At 25.3% G+C, this 19,907-nt stretch overlaps 1 protein-coding gene across 1 annotated transcript in view; it reads left to right on the top strand.

The window, feature by feature from the left end:
• Positions 1-2,097: 2,097 nt before the first annotated feature.
• The window catches only part of LOC100213887 (ribosome biogenesis protein NOP53), a 36,687-nt gene continuing 18,877 nt past the window's right edge, over positions 2,098-19,907 (top strand). Inside the window, exons 1-6 of the mRNA XM_065805573.1 lie at positions 2,098-2,404; positions 5,835-5,911; positions 8,356-8,523; positions 11,695-11,750; positions 13,025-13,120; positions 13,316-13,420. Coding sequence (XP_065661645.1) covers positions 2,271-2,404; positions 5,835-5,911; positions 8,356-8,523; positions 11,695-11,750; positions 13,025-13,120; positions 13,316-13,420 — 636 coding nt within the window. The 5' untranslated portion in view covers positions 2,098-2,270. The remainder of the gene's footprint in view (positions 2,405-5,834; positions 5,912-8,355; positions 8,524-11,694; positions 11,751-13,024; positions 13,121-13,315; positions 13,421-19,907) is intronic.

Genomic DNA, 19,907 nt, shown 5'->3' with positions numbered 1-19,907 from the left:
CTTAGTTATTCCAAAACACCACTTTGCTAAATATGGAAATAAATCCATTAAATGTCAATCTATTAGTTCATTGAATGTCAATCTATTAGCTCATGGAACAAACTATCTCCTGATTTAAAATCTCTTAATTCAATCTCTAAATTCAAAATCAAGCTTTTTAGTTATTTTTAAAAAAAATACACTTAGATGTTTCTACAAACTAATATTGGAATTCTTTATTATGTATATCAATTCGTGATCCTTCAGTTTTTTATTTGATATTTTTAACATTTTGAAATTTCTTTCTATCTGCCATTTTTTAAACTTTTTCATTCCAATATTGTTAGTATTAATACCAATACTTTGGCATTCTTTATTTATCTATTTATTTATCTCTTTTCATTTAACCGTTCTCTACTTCGCACTAAATGTTTGTTGTCGCTGTCATTATTCACTAAATTTTTGTTACTATTATTATTATTGTTGCTATTATTATCATTATTATTATAATTAATATTATTGTTATCAGTTACTATTACTGTTTTTATCATTGACTATAAGGTTATGTTGTATATTCAGGTATTTACTTTATATTAGTACTTGTACTATTGTAAATTTTCATGAAATGTTATAACTATTTCGAAATATATTTGATTTGATTATACCAGTCGATGTATTTATTTTGTCAATGCTAACTAAATAGGTATAATATATGTAGAAAGTGTACGTTCAAAGACTGAGGGTTATGGATTGATCTGACAATTTATATATTTTGAATTATTTTTAAGTTTTTAACTTTTTTCTGTTTTTTTATATTTAACTTAATAATACTATTTATTAAGTATATATATATGTCGTTTGCGACATAACTTTTATACTATTTGCGCATACATTTTTTTTATAATCGTTTCTTTCATTTGATGACTCTTTTTCGACTATTTTTATCTTCCATGACGAACAAAAAAACTAACCGTTTATATAGAAATACAAAAAAACTAACCATTTATATAGAAATTAGCTACTAAATTGCTTGCAGGTTTGTTTTTAAAAGCAATCTTTTTAAATTAACAAATCTTTTCATTTTTAAAAAATATAGCAACAATATTTGCTCAATAGTATCATCATTTTTCTAATAAAAAGTAGAAAATAAACTTTTTAAATTAAATTTAATAGTTCAGTAAACTAAAGATTGACAGGTTTCTATATGAGGCGTTTGAAGTTTAATCGCGTTTGAAGTTTCTAGACTGAAATTTGCAAAGGGGCACACCAACCAAAATCAAGTTTTGAGTAAGCGCGCAAAATTACACTTTTTCCTACAACGTGGTAGAAGAGTTTACACCCCCTCCCCCTCTGTGGTAGTTGGTGCTTGGTTGCTGTGCCTCTTTCGGACGAACGTTTTACTCGTTACAAAGTGTGTTTCTTCAGATTTTATCACGTGTAAATAACAAGGGATTTTCAGTCAGAAAGAGGCCCACTGACACGTTGATCTTGTGTTATATTGTAGATGACAGACTAAAGTAAAAAATGGTTAAAGAAAACGGATTTTCGAAACTTGGTTGGTTTGCCCCTTTCGTTCGCAACGCCTCATATAAACCTTGCACAGACCTGTCAATCTTTAGTTTACTGAACTATTAAATTTAAATTAAAAAGTTTATTTTTTACTTTTTAGAACGAAAAAGATGATATTTTTGGGCAAATGATTTTGCTGTATTTTATTACTATTTGCGACGCTATTCATTTTTATTGCTGTTGCAACAGCTTTTTAACATTCGACACGATTCCGAAGATTATTCTACTTGACAGACTTCTCACAAACACTAAAAACTACTGCTTTACCTCTAAATAAATAACTCCTTTTCCTATTGAAAATTTGTCTTTTTTCAATTTTTTTTTTCTTTCTAATAACTAACAATTTAAATGCTTCATTTACTTACAATAATCAAAATAAGTAATAAATAAATAATCAAATAATAATATAAATAAATAATCAAAATAATAAAATAAATAATCAAAATAATAAAAAATAATCAAAAGACTTTAACACACAATAAAAAATCCGGGACCAAAATCACTTACTGCCGAAATAGCGTTTTTAGCGCCGTAATAGCGTAAGTTTTTAGCGCCCGCAAATACTTATCAGAGAAATGTCCTCCAGAATATAATTAACTTTTTATTGATTTTTTGCTTTGTTTTTTTTTTGTTTTTTCTTCATTTACTTTTATTTTATTTTCATCGGTTTTTAAAAAGTTTGCCTCGGCGACGTTACACACTTTTAATTTAATCAATCTCACATGGTAAATATGGCTGGAATTAAAACGCATAAATACAAAGGCAGTAAAAAGTCAAAAAAAAGTTGGAGAAAACATACCGATATTGCTGATGTAGAAGAACATTTAGACAATGTTAGACGAGAGGAGAGAACTGGGTATTTTAAACTGTTGTTACAATATATCATTTTACAGTGTAGTGTACTATAATGAATTTAAAAAAATAAAAAGTCTCTAAATCGATTTTTCCTTTCCTTACTTGTAAAGTTGTAACAATAGTAAAACAAATCTTTTTATCGAAGTAAAAATTGTAATATTTCAAGTTTAAAGATTTTTATTTTAAAATTCTTCATTTAATAATTTTTAGATATATCTTTAATATGAAGCTCTCAAGTATTACAGTAATAACAAAAAACTGCTAATAATATGTTTTTCAGATTTTAACTAGAAATTTATCTATTGATATTTGCAATTATGCACTAATTGAGACATTTTTTCTTTGAGAATTTTAATATGACTATATCTAGTTTGATGAAACATGTTTTAAAACCTGTTCTTTAAATAGTTTTAATATTAATTTCACATTACATTCATTTCATATTCTTGCAACCTAGTACCATATATTTCCTGTTTATTTACCCTATAATTTTTTTATGCTTTGTCTAGGCTTATCTAGATTACAAGTTAAATTAAAACTATGGGCAACCAACCAAGCTTGATTTTAGTCAGTGATGAATTTGTATATGGTTTCCTAGCCAGAACCTAATAAATGTAATGAAATATAGTTCATCATCATCACTATTGTCATCATCATCATCATCATCATCATCATCATCATCATCATCATCATCATCATCATCATCATCATCATCATCATCATCATCATCATCATCATCATCATCATAGTTGTCATCATAATAATTGTTATCATTATCATTATCATCGTTGTTGTTGCCATCATCTTTTTATCATCACCACTATTGCTACTATCATCATCATCACTGACAATGTTTTGTCATCATCATCACTATTGTTATATTCATCATCATGATCATTATCATCACTGTCATCATCATTAGTTTTATCAATCTTGGAAAAAAAAATCTTAATTTTCTCTTTCATTACTTTTCTCTTTTTACCAAAAAGTTTTCTGTTGTCAAGCAAAAAAATAAAATATATATTTTTTGGAGGAAAAGAGTAACATGAAAAGTTATTTTATTAGAAGCAAGTTCTTTAGTAGTAGCAAGTTATTAGTAGAGACCTCCATATTTCAAGATTAAGATAATAAATATGTAGTCTATAAAATTTTTCCGCATTTTCGATGATTTATACAGAAAACGGAAAAAAAGTTCTAAACAATTTAATGTTTAATTATTTGATTTGCCACAACCTTTTATTTATATTTTTTTTATATAATTCAAAAAAATTTTAAATTATATAAATAAATAAATAAAATAAGGTTATTAATATGATGATTAATTTTTTTATTATAAGATTTCTATGTAAAAATTTTAAGAATTTGAGATGATCAAATAAAGATAACAAGGTTTTGATATAATTGAAAGAGTAAAAGTTTGAGATTTCAACTTTTTAAAATTACAAATAAAGAAAATATTTAATGATAAATATTCATTGTACTTTATTATATGTAAGTGCAAACAATTTTTAAAAAATTTTTGTGATAATGTTTACTAAACTTTAGTTGAATACTAAAGTTTAGTAAAGTAAAAAAAAGTAAAAAGTAAAGAAAGCATAAGAAAAAAGTAGTTAAATACTTTTAGAATCTAAAAAAAGAACATTTTAGCCTTGTCTAATGACCCCTGTCATATTTGACTATGAACTGTGACAAGCACTTGTTATTATAAAAATGCAAAACTACTGGATCTAGAACCCTGGTTTTTTATTATGTAAAAATATATACAAATTTCCTTTAAATTTGTACGGGTACTCAATAAAGATTTTTTTACAAAAAAACGAAATATTATTAAAAAAACGCTCAAAAGATATTTTGATTCCTTGACTCATACTTTTTTTCTTTTGAAAAAAACAAACAAAAAACAATATCATAGGATCAACTTAATACAACTTTTGATAACAATGAAAAATTTTGATAACAAAGATAAAAATGACTTTAACCTAATTTTGTACTTATTTTTGATTTAAAATAATCTTGTTTTAAGGTTTCATTCTAGGAAATATAGTTATATTTAACAATGTTTTACACATAAATAAAAATATTATTTTTATTTATGTGTAAAACATTGTAGCTAATAATGCAAGCTTTATATCACTTTATAATTGAAAAAACTACCTGAAACCCTTCTCCAAATAGTCTTATGCTTGCTTTGGTCTACTTATAGAAACTACTCTGATAATGTCTAATTCTTAATCCATTTAAATAAATAAAAAACTGGTGTTAAACTGATCCTATATTAGGTTAAGTGAGGCTCTTTAGCTGTGATGAAGGCAACATTCTTAGGGAAAGGAAAACTGATATAAAATCTCAATTTTATTGTAAGGGTAGAAAGAGCCTGTAAATCTTGGTTGCTATTCCTTCTAGTTTCAATAAATCAATAAAAATACTCTATTTTGATCTGCAAAACAGATTAATGTCTGGTAAAACAACCAGCAAATGCATGTACTTTTTCATAATATCAAGTATAAATAAATAAAAAAAGCATTATGAAAAATCCAAATCACGCAAATGTAGAAAAAAAAGGTGTTTCTTTAGTTTAGTTTTTAATAAGGTCTGAGATATTATATAATTTTTTCTGCATTAAAATTGAATTTTAATCTTTGAAATAATATATAAGCAAAAATAGTAAACCACTTTTACTGCTACCTAGCAATCTTTTTATGACAAAGTAATGGTCAAACTTTTTTAAACTAACATTTTTTAACAGAAATTGTTTAACTTCCTGTTAAATACTTATGACTTTCATCGTAAAAGTTTGATGATAAAAGACTTCGATTTATCATAAAAGTTGATATTTTTTATAAACCAACAAACTTCTTTTATTTGTTAACTTTGTATGCCCCTTTCTGTTCTATGAACCTTATTCTATCCTTGTTAGTGCTAGTTTAAAAGCTGCAAAAGCATTCGGTTATTTAAATTTAAATTTTTTGTTGAAAATTTAAATTATTTTGCAATAACTTAATTTTGGATTGGTTACTTAATTTTTTTTATTTTTATTTATTACATATAAAATTTTTTTAATTAAAAATAGTTATTGCACCTTTTTTTCTTGATACCATTGTTTAAGAAACATCCAAAAAATATTTGGTTTCTAGATTCTAGGTTTTTTTCCCATGAGACTTTTTTTTACTGTTGCTCACACAATAAAATAATACATGTATTTTGTAACTTATAGATCAAATAGATCTTTAGGAAATTTCATTGCAATGAGAATTTTAAAAAAATCTTTTTTTTTTAATACTTTAATTATAATAGTTTATGTAGTACTTGTTATGCAGAAATAATATGATATATTAAAATTGTATTAAAAACTTAAATAATTAAAGTTATATTTTGAATACTTTTTTGAATAATTTGTGTGTGTTGTATTTTGTAATTTTAAATGATTTTAGTGGATTGCTTGAGAACAAGAGTGACGAAAGTATATTTTTTCATGATAAAGTTGTAAAAGGAGTTGCAGATAGATCAGGTATTTAATATATCTGTCTATTTAATATGTCTGTCAATTTATTTACCTACCTATCTTTATTTAAACTTAAAATATTTTTTTTATAAAATGATGATTATTTTTGAAATTTTGCTTCTTTTGAGACCCAACATGATATACTTTTGAAGACTTTTTTTTTGATAATATTAAATACCTGTCTAATGTTTAAGGGACCTAAATACACACACACCATACACAAATATATAAGTACATGAAGAATAGTTATCTGACATCATATCAATTAAGGATCTGTGAGGATCATACATTGTTCATACATTGGCTGGTATAGGGAAACATGCAGGGGTGTTGCCATTACATTGGCTGAGGGTTTGGGTTGGGACAGCAATATGCTTCATTATTCTTCATTCAGAATTAGATCAGCAAAAAAAAATTGGTAAAAGTATATCTATATACGTTTAATTTATTATTATTATATTTAATATATTTATATTGTTATATGTTTTTTTAATGTTTTTTCTTTTGGCGATTTTATGCTATTTTGTCACATTTATGTTAAACGTCATTGTAGAATGTAAGCAATTGTTAAGAAATATCTTTACAAAAAATAGCAAAATGAGTGTTTTTATATTAATAAGATATGCCTTACATAAAATCATACAAAACAAAGTTTTAGATTTTCTCACATTTGTTTGAATCAAAGTTTTAGATTTTCTCACATTTGTTTGAATCAAAGTTTATTTATTAAGTAAATTTTTATTTTTAAGACTTAATAAAATATTATATATAAAAAGATTTTTTTTTTATTCACAATTTTTTTAAAAACCAGTGTTTTTTTAATCATATAACACACATTAAGGGGGTGGCAGCATATATTTTTCAAAAATGTTGTTTTTTTAGGACACTCTAATATGTTCAAATAAAAGAAATAAGTAATATTATGAAAGTATATAGATATTTAGTTCTAAAAATAAAAGATTTTTATTTTGCTAAGTAAAATGTATTATAGAATGAAATTCTACGAGATTTCACTCTCAACGCAATGATACAACATATATAAATGATATATATATACTTTTTGTTTTAGCGCAAGCTATCTATTTATTCATTAAAAAAATTGCTTATTAAAAACATTGGTTTTATACTTGTTACAACCATATGCTTGCAACGTTAATGTTACAAGAATATATACATAACAAGTGTCATTTATTGCGCTGTGAAAAAATTCTTTAGACAAGTGTTGTCTATGGGTTTTCACATTAGCTATCCATTTATTTATTGACAACATTACTTATTTGATATAAAGTTTGACAGCTATAAAAATTTAATGAAAAAACTTTTATTTTCTTATTGTAAAAGAAATGCAGAAAATTTAAGAATTATTGCAACAATAAAAAAATCCACAATAAAAGTGAATAATGTTTAAGTAATTAATATATAAAATATATAAAATATACAATTCATTACATAAAACAAGTTATTTTGCAATAATTCAGAGTGTAATAATTTTATTATTATCAGTTAGTCCAATTTTTTTGTTGTTGTTGCAGCAGTCATGTCTTTTGAAAAGCATTGTAGCTTATTATGCAATTATTATTATTATTTTTTTATAAAATTGACTTTGTGTTTTTATTTTAGTTACACTGATAATTACACTTTTGAGAAAAAATTATACTTTTGCGAGAGCTGTAAATGCTCCCGTAAACCGATTTAGGGGAGTGTGAGCAAGAGCTAAAGCTCTCGCTTCTGTCCGAGGCCTGTATATATGTATAATATAAATATGTGTGTGTATGTATAATAATACATGAGTAATAATAATAATAGTTATACGAGTGATCTGGTTTAGTAAAGTTATTTTTAAAATTGCAAATTTATGGTTAAATAACTGAACTATAAATTTTATTGTCTATTATTTGGTGGATTTCTTTAACTGCAAAACGTTACATTGTTAAAAAATCTTTGCAGTACTTTACAAAAACTGTAAAATATATTCTGTACACAAACTTTATTTTAATACAATTCTTAGTCTAAAATGTAGGTAATTTTAAAGTTTCCTATACATTCTTTTATTAAATCTACTTCACAAATTTCAAGACTTTATGTAATATTAAACAAAATAAATAACTACTAATAAAAGTAATACTTGTATTGTAAAATTTTAATTTTAAAAATAACTTAAATACAAAAACAATTTACTTAGCAGAAAGAAAATTTTTAGATATAACTCCTATTGAATTGTGGGTCAGGGTAAATAAAGCTTATGGTGCTTGAAAGGTAATCTTCTCTGTGATGGTTTTGAAACAAAATTTTATTAGCAGGAATGAAATCTAGTTAAAAGTTTATATAATTTTTCCATAAAGTCATATATAAGTAGGGAAACATCATAATCGAAAACTGTCTAAACAATGTGGAGCCAGCAACATTAAATTTTTTTGAATTTGTGCACTAACAAGTAACTTTTACATTAGGTGTAAAAAAAACAGTTGCAGAAAATGATGAAGAAGGAGATGATGATGAAGAAGTCTATGTTTCTCAAAAAGAAAGACAAAAGCGAAAGCAGGATATAGAGGCAAAAAAAGAAGAAGAACAAGCAAAAAAGGAAAGAAACGGACAAATTTATTCAATATGGGGACAAGGTATTTTTATATTTGATTTGATTTAAGATGTCAAATAACTCATTTATTCTCTTCATTTGCCCTCAATTTCTTGTACATTGTACAAAGTTTACCCTCTGCACTCTTCTCATTCTTGAGCAACATTAATGCCTCAAGATAAGAAGAGTGCAGAGGTTAAACTTTGTACTGCCTCTCTTAAAGTTATTCACATACTTTGTTAATACAGAATAAGAATTTTAAGTATAAAATTTTGTAAGTTTACTTAAAGATTTTTCAATACTAAGCAATTTTTTTTTTAAAGTTTTAAATATAATCCTAACATTAATAGATTTTATAAAAATCTATTAATATTAAGTATTTTAATGAGCTTTTAACATCATAAAATGATGATTGATAATTTTCAAACATTGGAAGTTTTAACTTATGACTTGATTGCTTAACATTTATTGATACATTTACTGCATAATGCTCTCTAATTGTTCTAGTTAAGTTTTATAAGTAACTTGTTAACTTTTTTTTTATATACATGGTCTTAAAATAGTTTGAGATTTTAGCATAAGAAGAAATAAGCATAAGGAAAAACTTAGTGGATACATCAATCAATTGGAAAATCCTTTGTTTTCTATCTGTTTACTGGAAACTAGATAAATATTCTATACATAATAAAAAAGTTGTATACAGCTCTTATGGGCTTTGTTAATAAGCGTTATGGTGTTTGCATTTACAATAGTGAATTTACCTACACATTAAGCCATTTACGTTACGCCAAAAATTCAACTATTTTGTTTTTTTATTCATAGTTTCAAATCAATAAATTTTTTTCATCCTGTAACAAAAATGCTTGCATACAAAAGTGCTTAATGCGATTATAACTATATATAAATGCATTGTTGGGTAAACCATAATCAAGCCTCTAAAAATATTTTTAGTAAGTTTTATATAACAAATTTATGAAGATGATTTTTTTGTTTGTTTTGAAATTGCTTTTTAACAAAGAAATTGTCATTATCAATAATTTTTTAGATTGATCATAGAATGAATGTTGATTAGAAATGATTAACTAATTTATGACTAGAAGGTGAAAATTTTGTTAAAGCCAAGATGTTACAAAAAAAATTTTGTAGTTTTTTTTTTTAATTGAAAATAAGCTCACTCATAAACAATTACCCCCTCATTGAAAAAACACAAATAAATTGTGAGAAAGCAAACATAAGACAATAATAATGTGTGTTATGGTTGTTTTAAAAAATGAAGTTTCAAAAAGTATAAGTTTTTTAAAATAAGGAAATTTTTTTTTTTTTCAAACAACATATTTAAATTTCATTGATAATTTTTTATAACAATATTGTTTAGTTTAAAGATATTTTATAAATTTTTTCTAAAGATAAAGACTTTGAATTATTTTTAACTCAGTTTCAATTTAATTTAATTAAAATGAGGTATTTTGAAATACACAAATGATGTAGTTTAACTTTTAATGATGTAAATATGTATATTGAAAGTTACATTTATTTGCGATACGCTTTTCTGTTATGCAACAGAATTTCATAACAAGGCTTTCTCCTATATATAATGCTTTCTTACCCCTAAGCATTTTTTGCAGGCTAAATTTTTTATACAAAGTTTACAATTTTTTTTTTAGAAAAACAAACTGTTATGGAAATTTTTTTGTTTTTGCAAAGAAACAACATTTAGAAAGTCATTATATAAAGTATAAGAAACCAATATAATTGAAATTATAACTCTCATATAAAAGCTTTAACATTTTTGCCAAGAAACAATGACAAAAGTAAATGTTTGATTGCTATAATACATTGTGATAAATTCTGATACCTGATTAAACAAGTGATACCTGATTAAACAAGTGATACCTGATTTTTAATCTTTTTGATAGTTTGCAATTAAATAGTTTTAAAATAATGTCAACAATTTAAAACAGATTATAGACATATTAACATATTGATATATAAAAGCATAACTCGTATCTAATGTGAAAAAATATAATATTTGTAAAATACTAAAAAAGAACATTAAATAGGTTTTTTGCTCAGGAATGTTAAGTATCGTAACTCTTACTATCGATTTGACTTTTTTTGTAACAATTTTCTGTACTAACAACAAAAATGAGCAACACATAATCTACAATAATTTTTTAACAAAAAAATTCAAATCTATGTAAGGGCATGAAATAAGTTTAGTCTGGTTTTAACTATTTTTGATTTATTCATGAAATCAAAATAAAATTGACTTATTTAAATTAAAATCACATAGACCATAATCAACCAAGGTGATTATAGGTTACCACTACATTCACCAAGGTGATTATAGATTACCACATAACCTATAATCACCTTGGTGATTATAGGTTATGTTTAGATATACCTACACATGAAAAATTAAAATAACAAAAAGTAATAATTTTTAATGGAACTCGGCACAAAAAAAATTAATCATAAAATTTATTTGTCTTCTTAAGTTATAAACATAAAATAATTCTATGATAAAATTTAATTTAACTATATTAATTACTATTGTCATAAAATGTTTATATAAAGTTTTGTTTTTGCATTCAAATATGTTGTAGTGATGAAAGTAATGTAATCGTAAAATGTGCTTACTGTCCAAAATATTAAAATGTGCTGCTCACTGTCCAAAAAAATTAAAGGTCTCCAAATCTTCTTATCCTCAACCTGGAGTATTTTTTTTTCTTTTATTCTTTCTATTTTTTTAGAACATAAAGCAAAACCATTTAAGCAAAAAAGACTTGTAATTATTATAAAGTTATAAAAGATTTTTTATATTATAAATATGTTATTATACATTATATCTGTTTATATATATTTATACATACACAATCCTTACAAGTACAATCCAAACCTAACATACGTTTGCTCTTACAGGTTCTTTATGTTTTATATATAGAATTTTTACATTAATCTAATTTTAAAATTATATAAGTTAACCCATTTCTATATAATTTTCTTATATTTTTTAATAAAAAATGCGCTCAAAAGTCTTTCTTTCTTTAATAAATGCTGTCTATTCCATATCAAAACACATGAGTGGACACTACTATTAATAAGTTTAGTACTACTATAGGTAAAAATGTAATATTTAGTAAATATAATGTAATAAGATTTCTTAATTATTGTTCATATTGCATGGTTTTTAGTTTACGGCTTTTATTTATAGAAAAACTGACTGTTGTTGATGCGTACATTGAGCCAGCTATCAAAAAAGCTAAAATCGTGAGTGGAATTGTTTGTTTTTTCAGTAATTTTTGTTGTGAATCTAAATTTGCATTACCATCTTTTTCTAATGATTGAGGTGTTGTTTATTTTAACTTTAATTTGTAACATCAAATTTTTTTTAACATACATTTGTATTAGAAATCAGTTAAACTCCAAAAAAAATTTACAAAATAGAATAATATAAAATATTATTACAAGTAACACAATTGTAATTATTTTATGATAAAGTTTAATTTAGTAATAATTAATAACAACATGTTTTAACAAAGCATATTATTTTTTAATTTGATTATAACAAACTAATAATAACAATTAATTTATTTAATTGTGGTGCAAAATTTACAAAAAGAAAGTTTACAAAACTAGGTGACACTTGAATAGCTACAAATTAATCATAAAATAGACAATAAATAATAAAAAAAAAAAAAAAAAAAAAAAAAAAAGACCACAAAGAAATGCTATACAAAAAAAAAAAAAATTATATAGAAGAAAAATAAAGTTACAGATTACAAATAAATGTAAAACAAACAAAAAAGTAGAAGTTAATAAAAAACAAAAGAAACTGAAATTATTAAATGTTTTCAGTGTTCTGTGATAAAAGACTGCAAGGATTTCTGGGAGCACCTTAATAACCACAAAAAAAAAAAAAAAAAAAAAAAGAATAGAATTATAAGTAAGAAAATTGTTAGCCAATAAATATAAATGCATCGCACAGTGGTAAAGTTTTGGCTCAGAACCAAGAAGTCCACGATTTTATGTAAGCTCTGACCAGATAAGCGACATTGGTAAGAAAGGTGGCATTAACTCCCTGTTAAATTATTTTTCACAGTGCTCTGTGATAAGACCTTTAGGATTACTCTTGAAGCACCTTAATAGCATTAAATTTTTTCCAAACTTTAGTTTAGTTAGGAAGTGCTGGTCGAAAGATGATGAGTAAAAAGTGTTAAAAGTTTTGTTTTTTTTTACCTTTTGAAGGCTGAAGAGGTCACTACAGTTAAAGAGACTGTTTTTTATTTGTTTAAATCTTTTATTGTGATTTTTCAACACTTTAACTTGGATAAGTAAACCTTGACAAATAAGGCTTAGAAACAAGTTGATACTGTGCAGAGAAACAGAGAGCGTAGTACTACCAGGGACAAGGTAGAAAACACTGAACTATACTCTAACAAATTGAGTGCTCTAACACTGCAACATTAAAATATAATAATAAGAGTAAGATATAAAGTAAATAATAACAATAATAAAACAAACATCACTATATTATTCTATAGAAACCTAAAACTGTTGGAAAAGGGAAAGCTGACATAAAAGCTGTTCTTACACCTGAACCCGGTACCTCTTACAATCCAGATTATGATTCTCATCAGGTGAGATTTTAATATTAATATATGTGATAATAAGTTGTTCATTTTAATGACTCATCACCAGTTACTTATATCCATTAACTAACTTTTAGTTATCTATTGTTTGCATTGACCGATCATTTTCTGAATAAGTTTATGAGTAACTGTTTTGAAATATATTGAATAAATTGCACATTTTGAAATAAGCTTATGGTATAGAATCTGCTCAAAAAAGCCTACGATGCACAGATGAAAAAGATGATTGAAGAACAAAAACTTAATGACAAAGTGAAAATGGTTTCTGTTGATGAACTTAAAAAACAGGTTTATTTTGTTTAAAATATCTTGTTATATTTATTAATTATTATGTATATATAAGTGTGTGTGTGTATGTGTGTGTGTATGAAACAAGCAGATTTACTTAGTATTAGACTGGCTTTTTTTTTTAAAGTTAACTTTTTTAAACACTATTCTACTTTTTATTATAAAAAAATACTATAATATCTTATTCAAAGTTATTATTAGTTTAAGCTGTTTATAGAAATCTGTGTTATAAAAAATGCTGTTTAGCTTCACATCATAGAAAATTCCACACTCTTGGTGACATTTATATTATTTCAAAATGGAAGCAATCCCTTGGCACAGATAAAGCATGCATGTAAACAAAATGTTTTAACTTTATGGTGCAATAAAAATTAACTTAAAAGTTTATTATAAGTATAATATAAAAAAGCAATATTATTATAAATTTTATCAATTTTATAAAAAGTATTAAAAATTTTAATATAATACAATTGCAAAATAATAATAATGATAATAATAATTGTACTTGCATCGATGTGTTTATGGTACTTTATTTTTATATGTGTTTATGGTACTTTATTCATTCTACATAAACGTTATATAACATAAAATGTTTAAGTAGAATGAAAACTTATCATTTGTTACATATTTTTACTTTAACTTCTGTTTTGAAAAATTCTAATCTTTAAAGAATTATAGAGGTCAAAAATATTGTTTTTATGGAAAATATTTTTGACCTTATTATTGATATTATATTTTGTCTTTTTAAAAATAAAACTTGCTTAATTAAACAGTAAAGATCATTCTTACTTCAACTAAAAATGCTAAGATTTAATATATTTGTTTAATTAAACTCAGTTTAAATTTAGGATGGGCTTCTGTTTTGTACAAAATGTTTATAAAAAAAAGTTAAATTCATTACTGCTATTTTAGCAAAATTCATTACTGCTATTTTAAAAAAATTCATTACTGCTATTTTAGCAAAATTCATTACTGCTATTTTAGAAAAGTTCATTACTGCTATTTTAGCAAAATTCATTACTGCTATTTTAGCAAAATTCATTACTGCTATTTTAGCAAAATTCATTACTGCTATTTTAGCAAAATTTATTACTGCTATTTTAGCAAAATTCATTACTGCTATTTTAGCAAAATTATAGAGTGGAGCTACAATACTAATAAAAACTTGGAAGCAAAAAATTAGAAGAAAATCAAAACTTTGCATATTAATTAGTAAATATTCAGCAATTCTTTGTATGCATACATTTCAAAAAAAGTTATAATGATATTTATAATTAAGTATAAAACAATATTTTTTTTAATTGTAACTAAAATTATAAAATATAAATAAAATTTAATTGTGTACTTAAAAATCTAAAAAAATGATACATAGTTCTTCTGATAGTAGAAAACAATACCTTGCACTCTCAGCTGATGGCTTTTGCATATTTGAACAGATATTTTGCATATGCCATGATTTCACTCAAAGAATGTTTTTAGATTTATCTTTTCCAGCCTTTTTCTCTATTATTTTGTTGTATTGTTGTATTGGTGTAAAGAAAAAAGTATTGTTGTAAAGGAAGAAAAAAAAGAAATTTATTTACATGACACAAAAAAACAAAATTATTTTAAAATAACCATCCTGGGGCAAATGGTAACTACATCTGACTGCTCATTGGCAAAAACTTTAGGGATAAGCGGCAAAATCAAATTAACCAGTCTGACATTCCTTCATATAAAAAGTTAGTTTGGTTTAAACCTGTGTTACTATGTTTCCTGACTAAGATGATGAATGCTTAACTCTATTTTTCATACAACAGTTTTTCTTTGCGCCTTTATAATTAGTTTGCTTTTTAGTTTATTATTTAGTGCTTTTATATAGTAAGTTTAAAGTTTAAAACTCAGTTTAATGATTCTAAGGCTGATTGGTATTAAGGTTTCTTGAACTCTACAGTAGATATCAGAGAGGCTGGTTCCTTTAATGGAGCTGCTTGTTACAATTTTAGGTTACTTAGCACAAATGAGACAATATTATAGCTTATTCTATAAGGTCTCAATCAGATAAAAAAGTAGAATAAAGTACCAAAATTATTGATGAAAAAAAACAACAACATAATTACAAATTGTTTCAATATATTCTTAACAAATACTTTAAAGTAACTTTTCATCAGTTAATACTTTAGGCAAAATTCACAAGACCTAATTTTGTGAGAATAATTTAAATTCACAAGACCTACCTGATTTTGTGAGAATAATTTAAATTCAACTGTTTCATTTCAGTGTTTATTAGGGATGTACCGGAATTCTGACCGTAATTTGTGACTTAAAGTTCATTCCGGTTCCGGCCAGAATTATGATATTTCAGGCCGGAACACCGGAATTTATTTTTTACTATATTTATTTTTTACTATATTTATTTAAGGCATTTGACACAGACTGTGTAAATTAAATCAAAAAATCATTGTCCTACAGGGCAATGAAGAACTATGGGTAAACCTAGGTAAAAAATACATAATGTAATTTTAGATAAAGCTACAGTTAGCGCTCTAAAATAATTTTATTTTTTCGCTTGTTGCCCTCTTGTTAGTGGAGAGTTTTTAAACATTAGAAATTTTAATTGAAATAATAAAAGAAAAAAGATTGCTTTCCTATGCCAATTTCTTAGTCAATGTAGCAGCACTTCTTTGAAGAAGCAGGCTATAAGTTAGGCGATGTAGCAACACTCCCTTGAAGCAGTGGGCTATAAGATAATGGACATAGTAGCACTCCTTTGTAGCAGCAGGCTATAAGATAGTCAATGTTTATATTAAAAAGTCACCACTTTTAGCAAGTTTCCACACAAAAGCGCAACAAGCAATAAAATAAAATTATTTTAGGCCGCATATCTGAGCTTTGCCTAACTTTATTTGCAATAATCAATTATGTACAGATTTCTAAAAGTTTAGGAATATTGTGCAAAAAGAGTTGCTATCCAGTTTTGGGCAACAAACAAACTCTTTTTTTATCAAAAATGTTACCTGTCTCTGAACGGTAACATTTTTGATGAAAAAAGAGCTTGTTAAACATTAAAAATAGTCTCATTTTTAATGTTTCTTAACTTTTAAATAGTTAAAAAGTATAGGATGCCTAATACAGTAAATATTACATATATATGTATATAAATATATATTAATATATATATATATATATATATATATATATATTATATGTTATATTATATATATATATATATATATATATATATATATATATATATATATATATATATATATATATATATATATATATATATATATATATATATATATATATATATATATATATATATATATATATATATATATATATATATATATATATATATATATTTGAAAGATGACATCTTGTATGAGAGTATATTATATATTATTTTAAAACATCAAGAAATACAGTTTCTCTCAATACAAATAATATTATTTTATAAGAAATTTTCGCTGGGTTATAGATACCAGCATCATCAGCTTGTAAAATGTTACAATAATTTTTAATCGTTATAGTTTATATAAAATTGTTACTATTGACGTCAGCGGTTGAATGGCTTCTTTTGATTTTTAAATTTTAAAAATGGCGTCCAAAACATAGTTTTTACATATTGGCCTTCATCAAGGTTAATTCCGCCGTTTCGCGCAGAGCACATGTTGTTTTGTATTTCTAACGCCTCTCTAATTTTTCTTTCAAACTTTTTATTTTCTACTTTTAACGTTCTTGTTTTTTCCCAAATAATATTTTCTTTGCAAAAGGTTTTATGATATGCTAATGCAGATTGATTAGGCTTGTTTTCATTAATACTCTTCTGATGTTGATGCATCCGCGTACTTACCTGCATTTTTGTTTCACCTATGTAGACTTTGGAGCAGTTGCATTTTATTATATACGTTCCAGGTTGGCTGTTACTTGGTAGCTTTGTTTTGTTTTTTGATGTTAATAAAGATCTTAAATTTGGGTTTGATTTAAATACTGCTCTGTACCCTGCTTTTCGGAATATTTTTCGAAGTTTTGGTGAAAGGCCTGGTACCCAAGGTAAAGACACTACAGGAAGATTGTTGCATTCTGATGGAATTTTGTTTTTATTTTGTCTTTTTTGATGGAATTGGTGTGTAATATTCCTCAATAGCTTTTCATCGTACCCATTTTCAATAAACATGTCAATTAAAAAATTTATTTCGTTTTGCAAATGATGTTTACTACAGATGGAGTAAGCTCTGTGGAGAAAACCTTTAAATATAGCTGTTAAAATATTTGGATCGTGATTTGAATGCGGTTTAATTTGAATGTTAGTGATTGCCTCTTTTCGATATACTTTGTACTCATATTTTCCTAGTGTGTTATTTGTAATGGTTATGTCAAGAAAGTTAAGCGTTTTTGTTTCGTTTTCAACTTCAATTGTGTATTGTATTGCAGGATGTTGTTGATTTAAAATATCTTGGAACTGTTTTGCTTGTTTGATGTTAGGAAATCTTGCATGACTATCGTCAACGTATCTTAAAAATGATTTTAGATTAAGTGCCGGATTTTGTGTCAAAGCCATTTTAATTGCATTATTTTCATGGAATTGTAGAAAAGATTCCGCGAGAACAACCATGAAAGAAAGTCCGATTGGTCCTGAGTTTTCCATTACGTGAATCTCATTGTTCCAATGAAAATAACATTGATATAAGCAAAGTTCTATGAGTTGCTTTATTTCAGGTATACTTAGTTTTGTTAAGTTTTTATATGATAAATTGTTACTTAATTGTTCTAAAAGTATAACGGTGGCTTCTTTTAACGGAATTGACGGGTACAAATTTACAACATCATAAGATACTTGAATATCATTGTTGGCGACATTCCAATTTTCAGCTTTTTTTATAAAGTCAAAAGAGTTTTTTAATCGTGTCGGATTTTCATTTAAGACTGGTTGTATTATCTTAACTAAGAATTCTGATATTCCGTGGTTTGGTGTGCCAATGGTAGAGATAATTATTCTCATAGGGTACGATTTTTCCGGTTTATGAGCTTTTATTACTCCATACATTCGAGGTGGGATAGGATCACTTGGATATATTTTTTCGTATTCCTCTTTAGAAAAACGCTGTTTTTTATTTAGTTTTGAAAGAAATCTTCTAATTTTTGCCGCGTAACTGGCAGTAGGGTCTTCACTAATAATTTTTGTCGGACCAATTTGTTCACGGATTTTTTCTAAAGCTTTAGAATGTTCAATTCTTACAAAACCTGTTCCTTTGTCAAACGGGTATATAGCAATGGTTTCATCGTTTTTTATTTCTCTAAAAGATATCCTCTGTTCTTTTGTCAGATTGTTATTTATTTTTTTCTCCGTTTTTTGCAAACCTTTTGCAAAGAAAATATTATTTGGGAAAAAACAAGAACGTTAAAAGTAGAAAATAAAAAGTTTGAAAGAAAAATTAGAGAGGCGTTAGAAATACAAAACAACATGTGCTCTGCGCGAAACGGCGGAATTAACCTTGATGAAGGCCAATATGTAAAAACTATGTTTTGGACGCCATTTTTAAAATTTAAAAATCAAAAGAAGCCATTCAACCGCTGACGTCAATAGTAACAATTTTATATAAACTATAACGATTAAAAATTATTGTAACATTTTACAAGCTGATGATGCTGGTATCTATAACCCAGCGAAAATTTCTTATAAAATAATATTATTTGTATTGAGAGAAACTGTATTTCTTGATGTTTTAAAATAATATATATATATATATATATATATATATATATATATATATATATATATATATATATATATATATATATATATATATATATATATATATATATATATATATATTATATATATATATATATATATATATATATATATATATATATATATATATATATACACATATATTATAGGTTATAAATATATATTATGTAGCCACGATGCTGAGGTGCAGGCTTTCACTTTCAATGTTGAAGATGAAAAACTACATAAATATAAATCTCATTCCGGCCAAAATTTTTTTAACAATTTTGGCAAATCCGGTTCTGGCCGGAATTCAAAATTCCCAATCTGTTACACCCCTAGTGTTTATAGCTATTATCCATAATTTTCAAAGACTCCAATAGTCACATTCTTGGCTGGGAATAAACTTACGAAGCAATTCAATCAGTGAGGCAAAGAGCTACTTCTCTTGACATAGCAATGGCTTTCAATAAATGGAATTTATTGTCTAGTATGTCTGGAATGCTAGTCTTCTTCATAAGCTCTTTTCATAGTGTATCTGCAAAAAAATTTAAAATTATTGAATCATTTCCTTGGATAGACAATTTCTTCATTTCCAGTAGTTCTGGGGTTCACAAGGTTTTATCCTTGGTCATATTTTGCTGATCTTGAATCTGATCTCTCCTTTTTGACATTTTCTTATACTGACCTCTCATGACAACTGTCATGACAACTGTATATACATTGCAAAGTTAGCATTTGCTATCATATTTCCCATTTTCATACTTT

The sequence above is a fragment of the Hydra vulgaris genome, chromosome 09, assembly GCF_038396675.1.
Source record: "Hydra vulgaris chromosome 09, alternate assembly HydraT2T_AEP".
NCBI classification, from domain to species: Eukaryota; Metazoa; Cnidaria; class Hydrozoa; order Anthoathecata; family Hydridae; genus Hydra; species Hydra vulgaris.
This window is presented reverse-complemented; position numbering and strand designations above follow the sequence as displayed.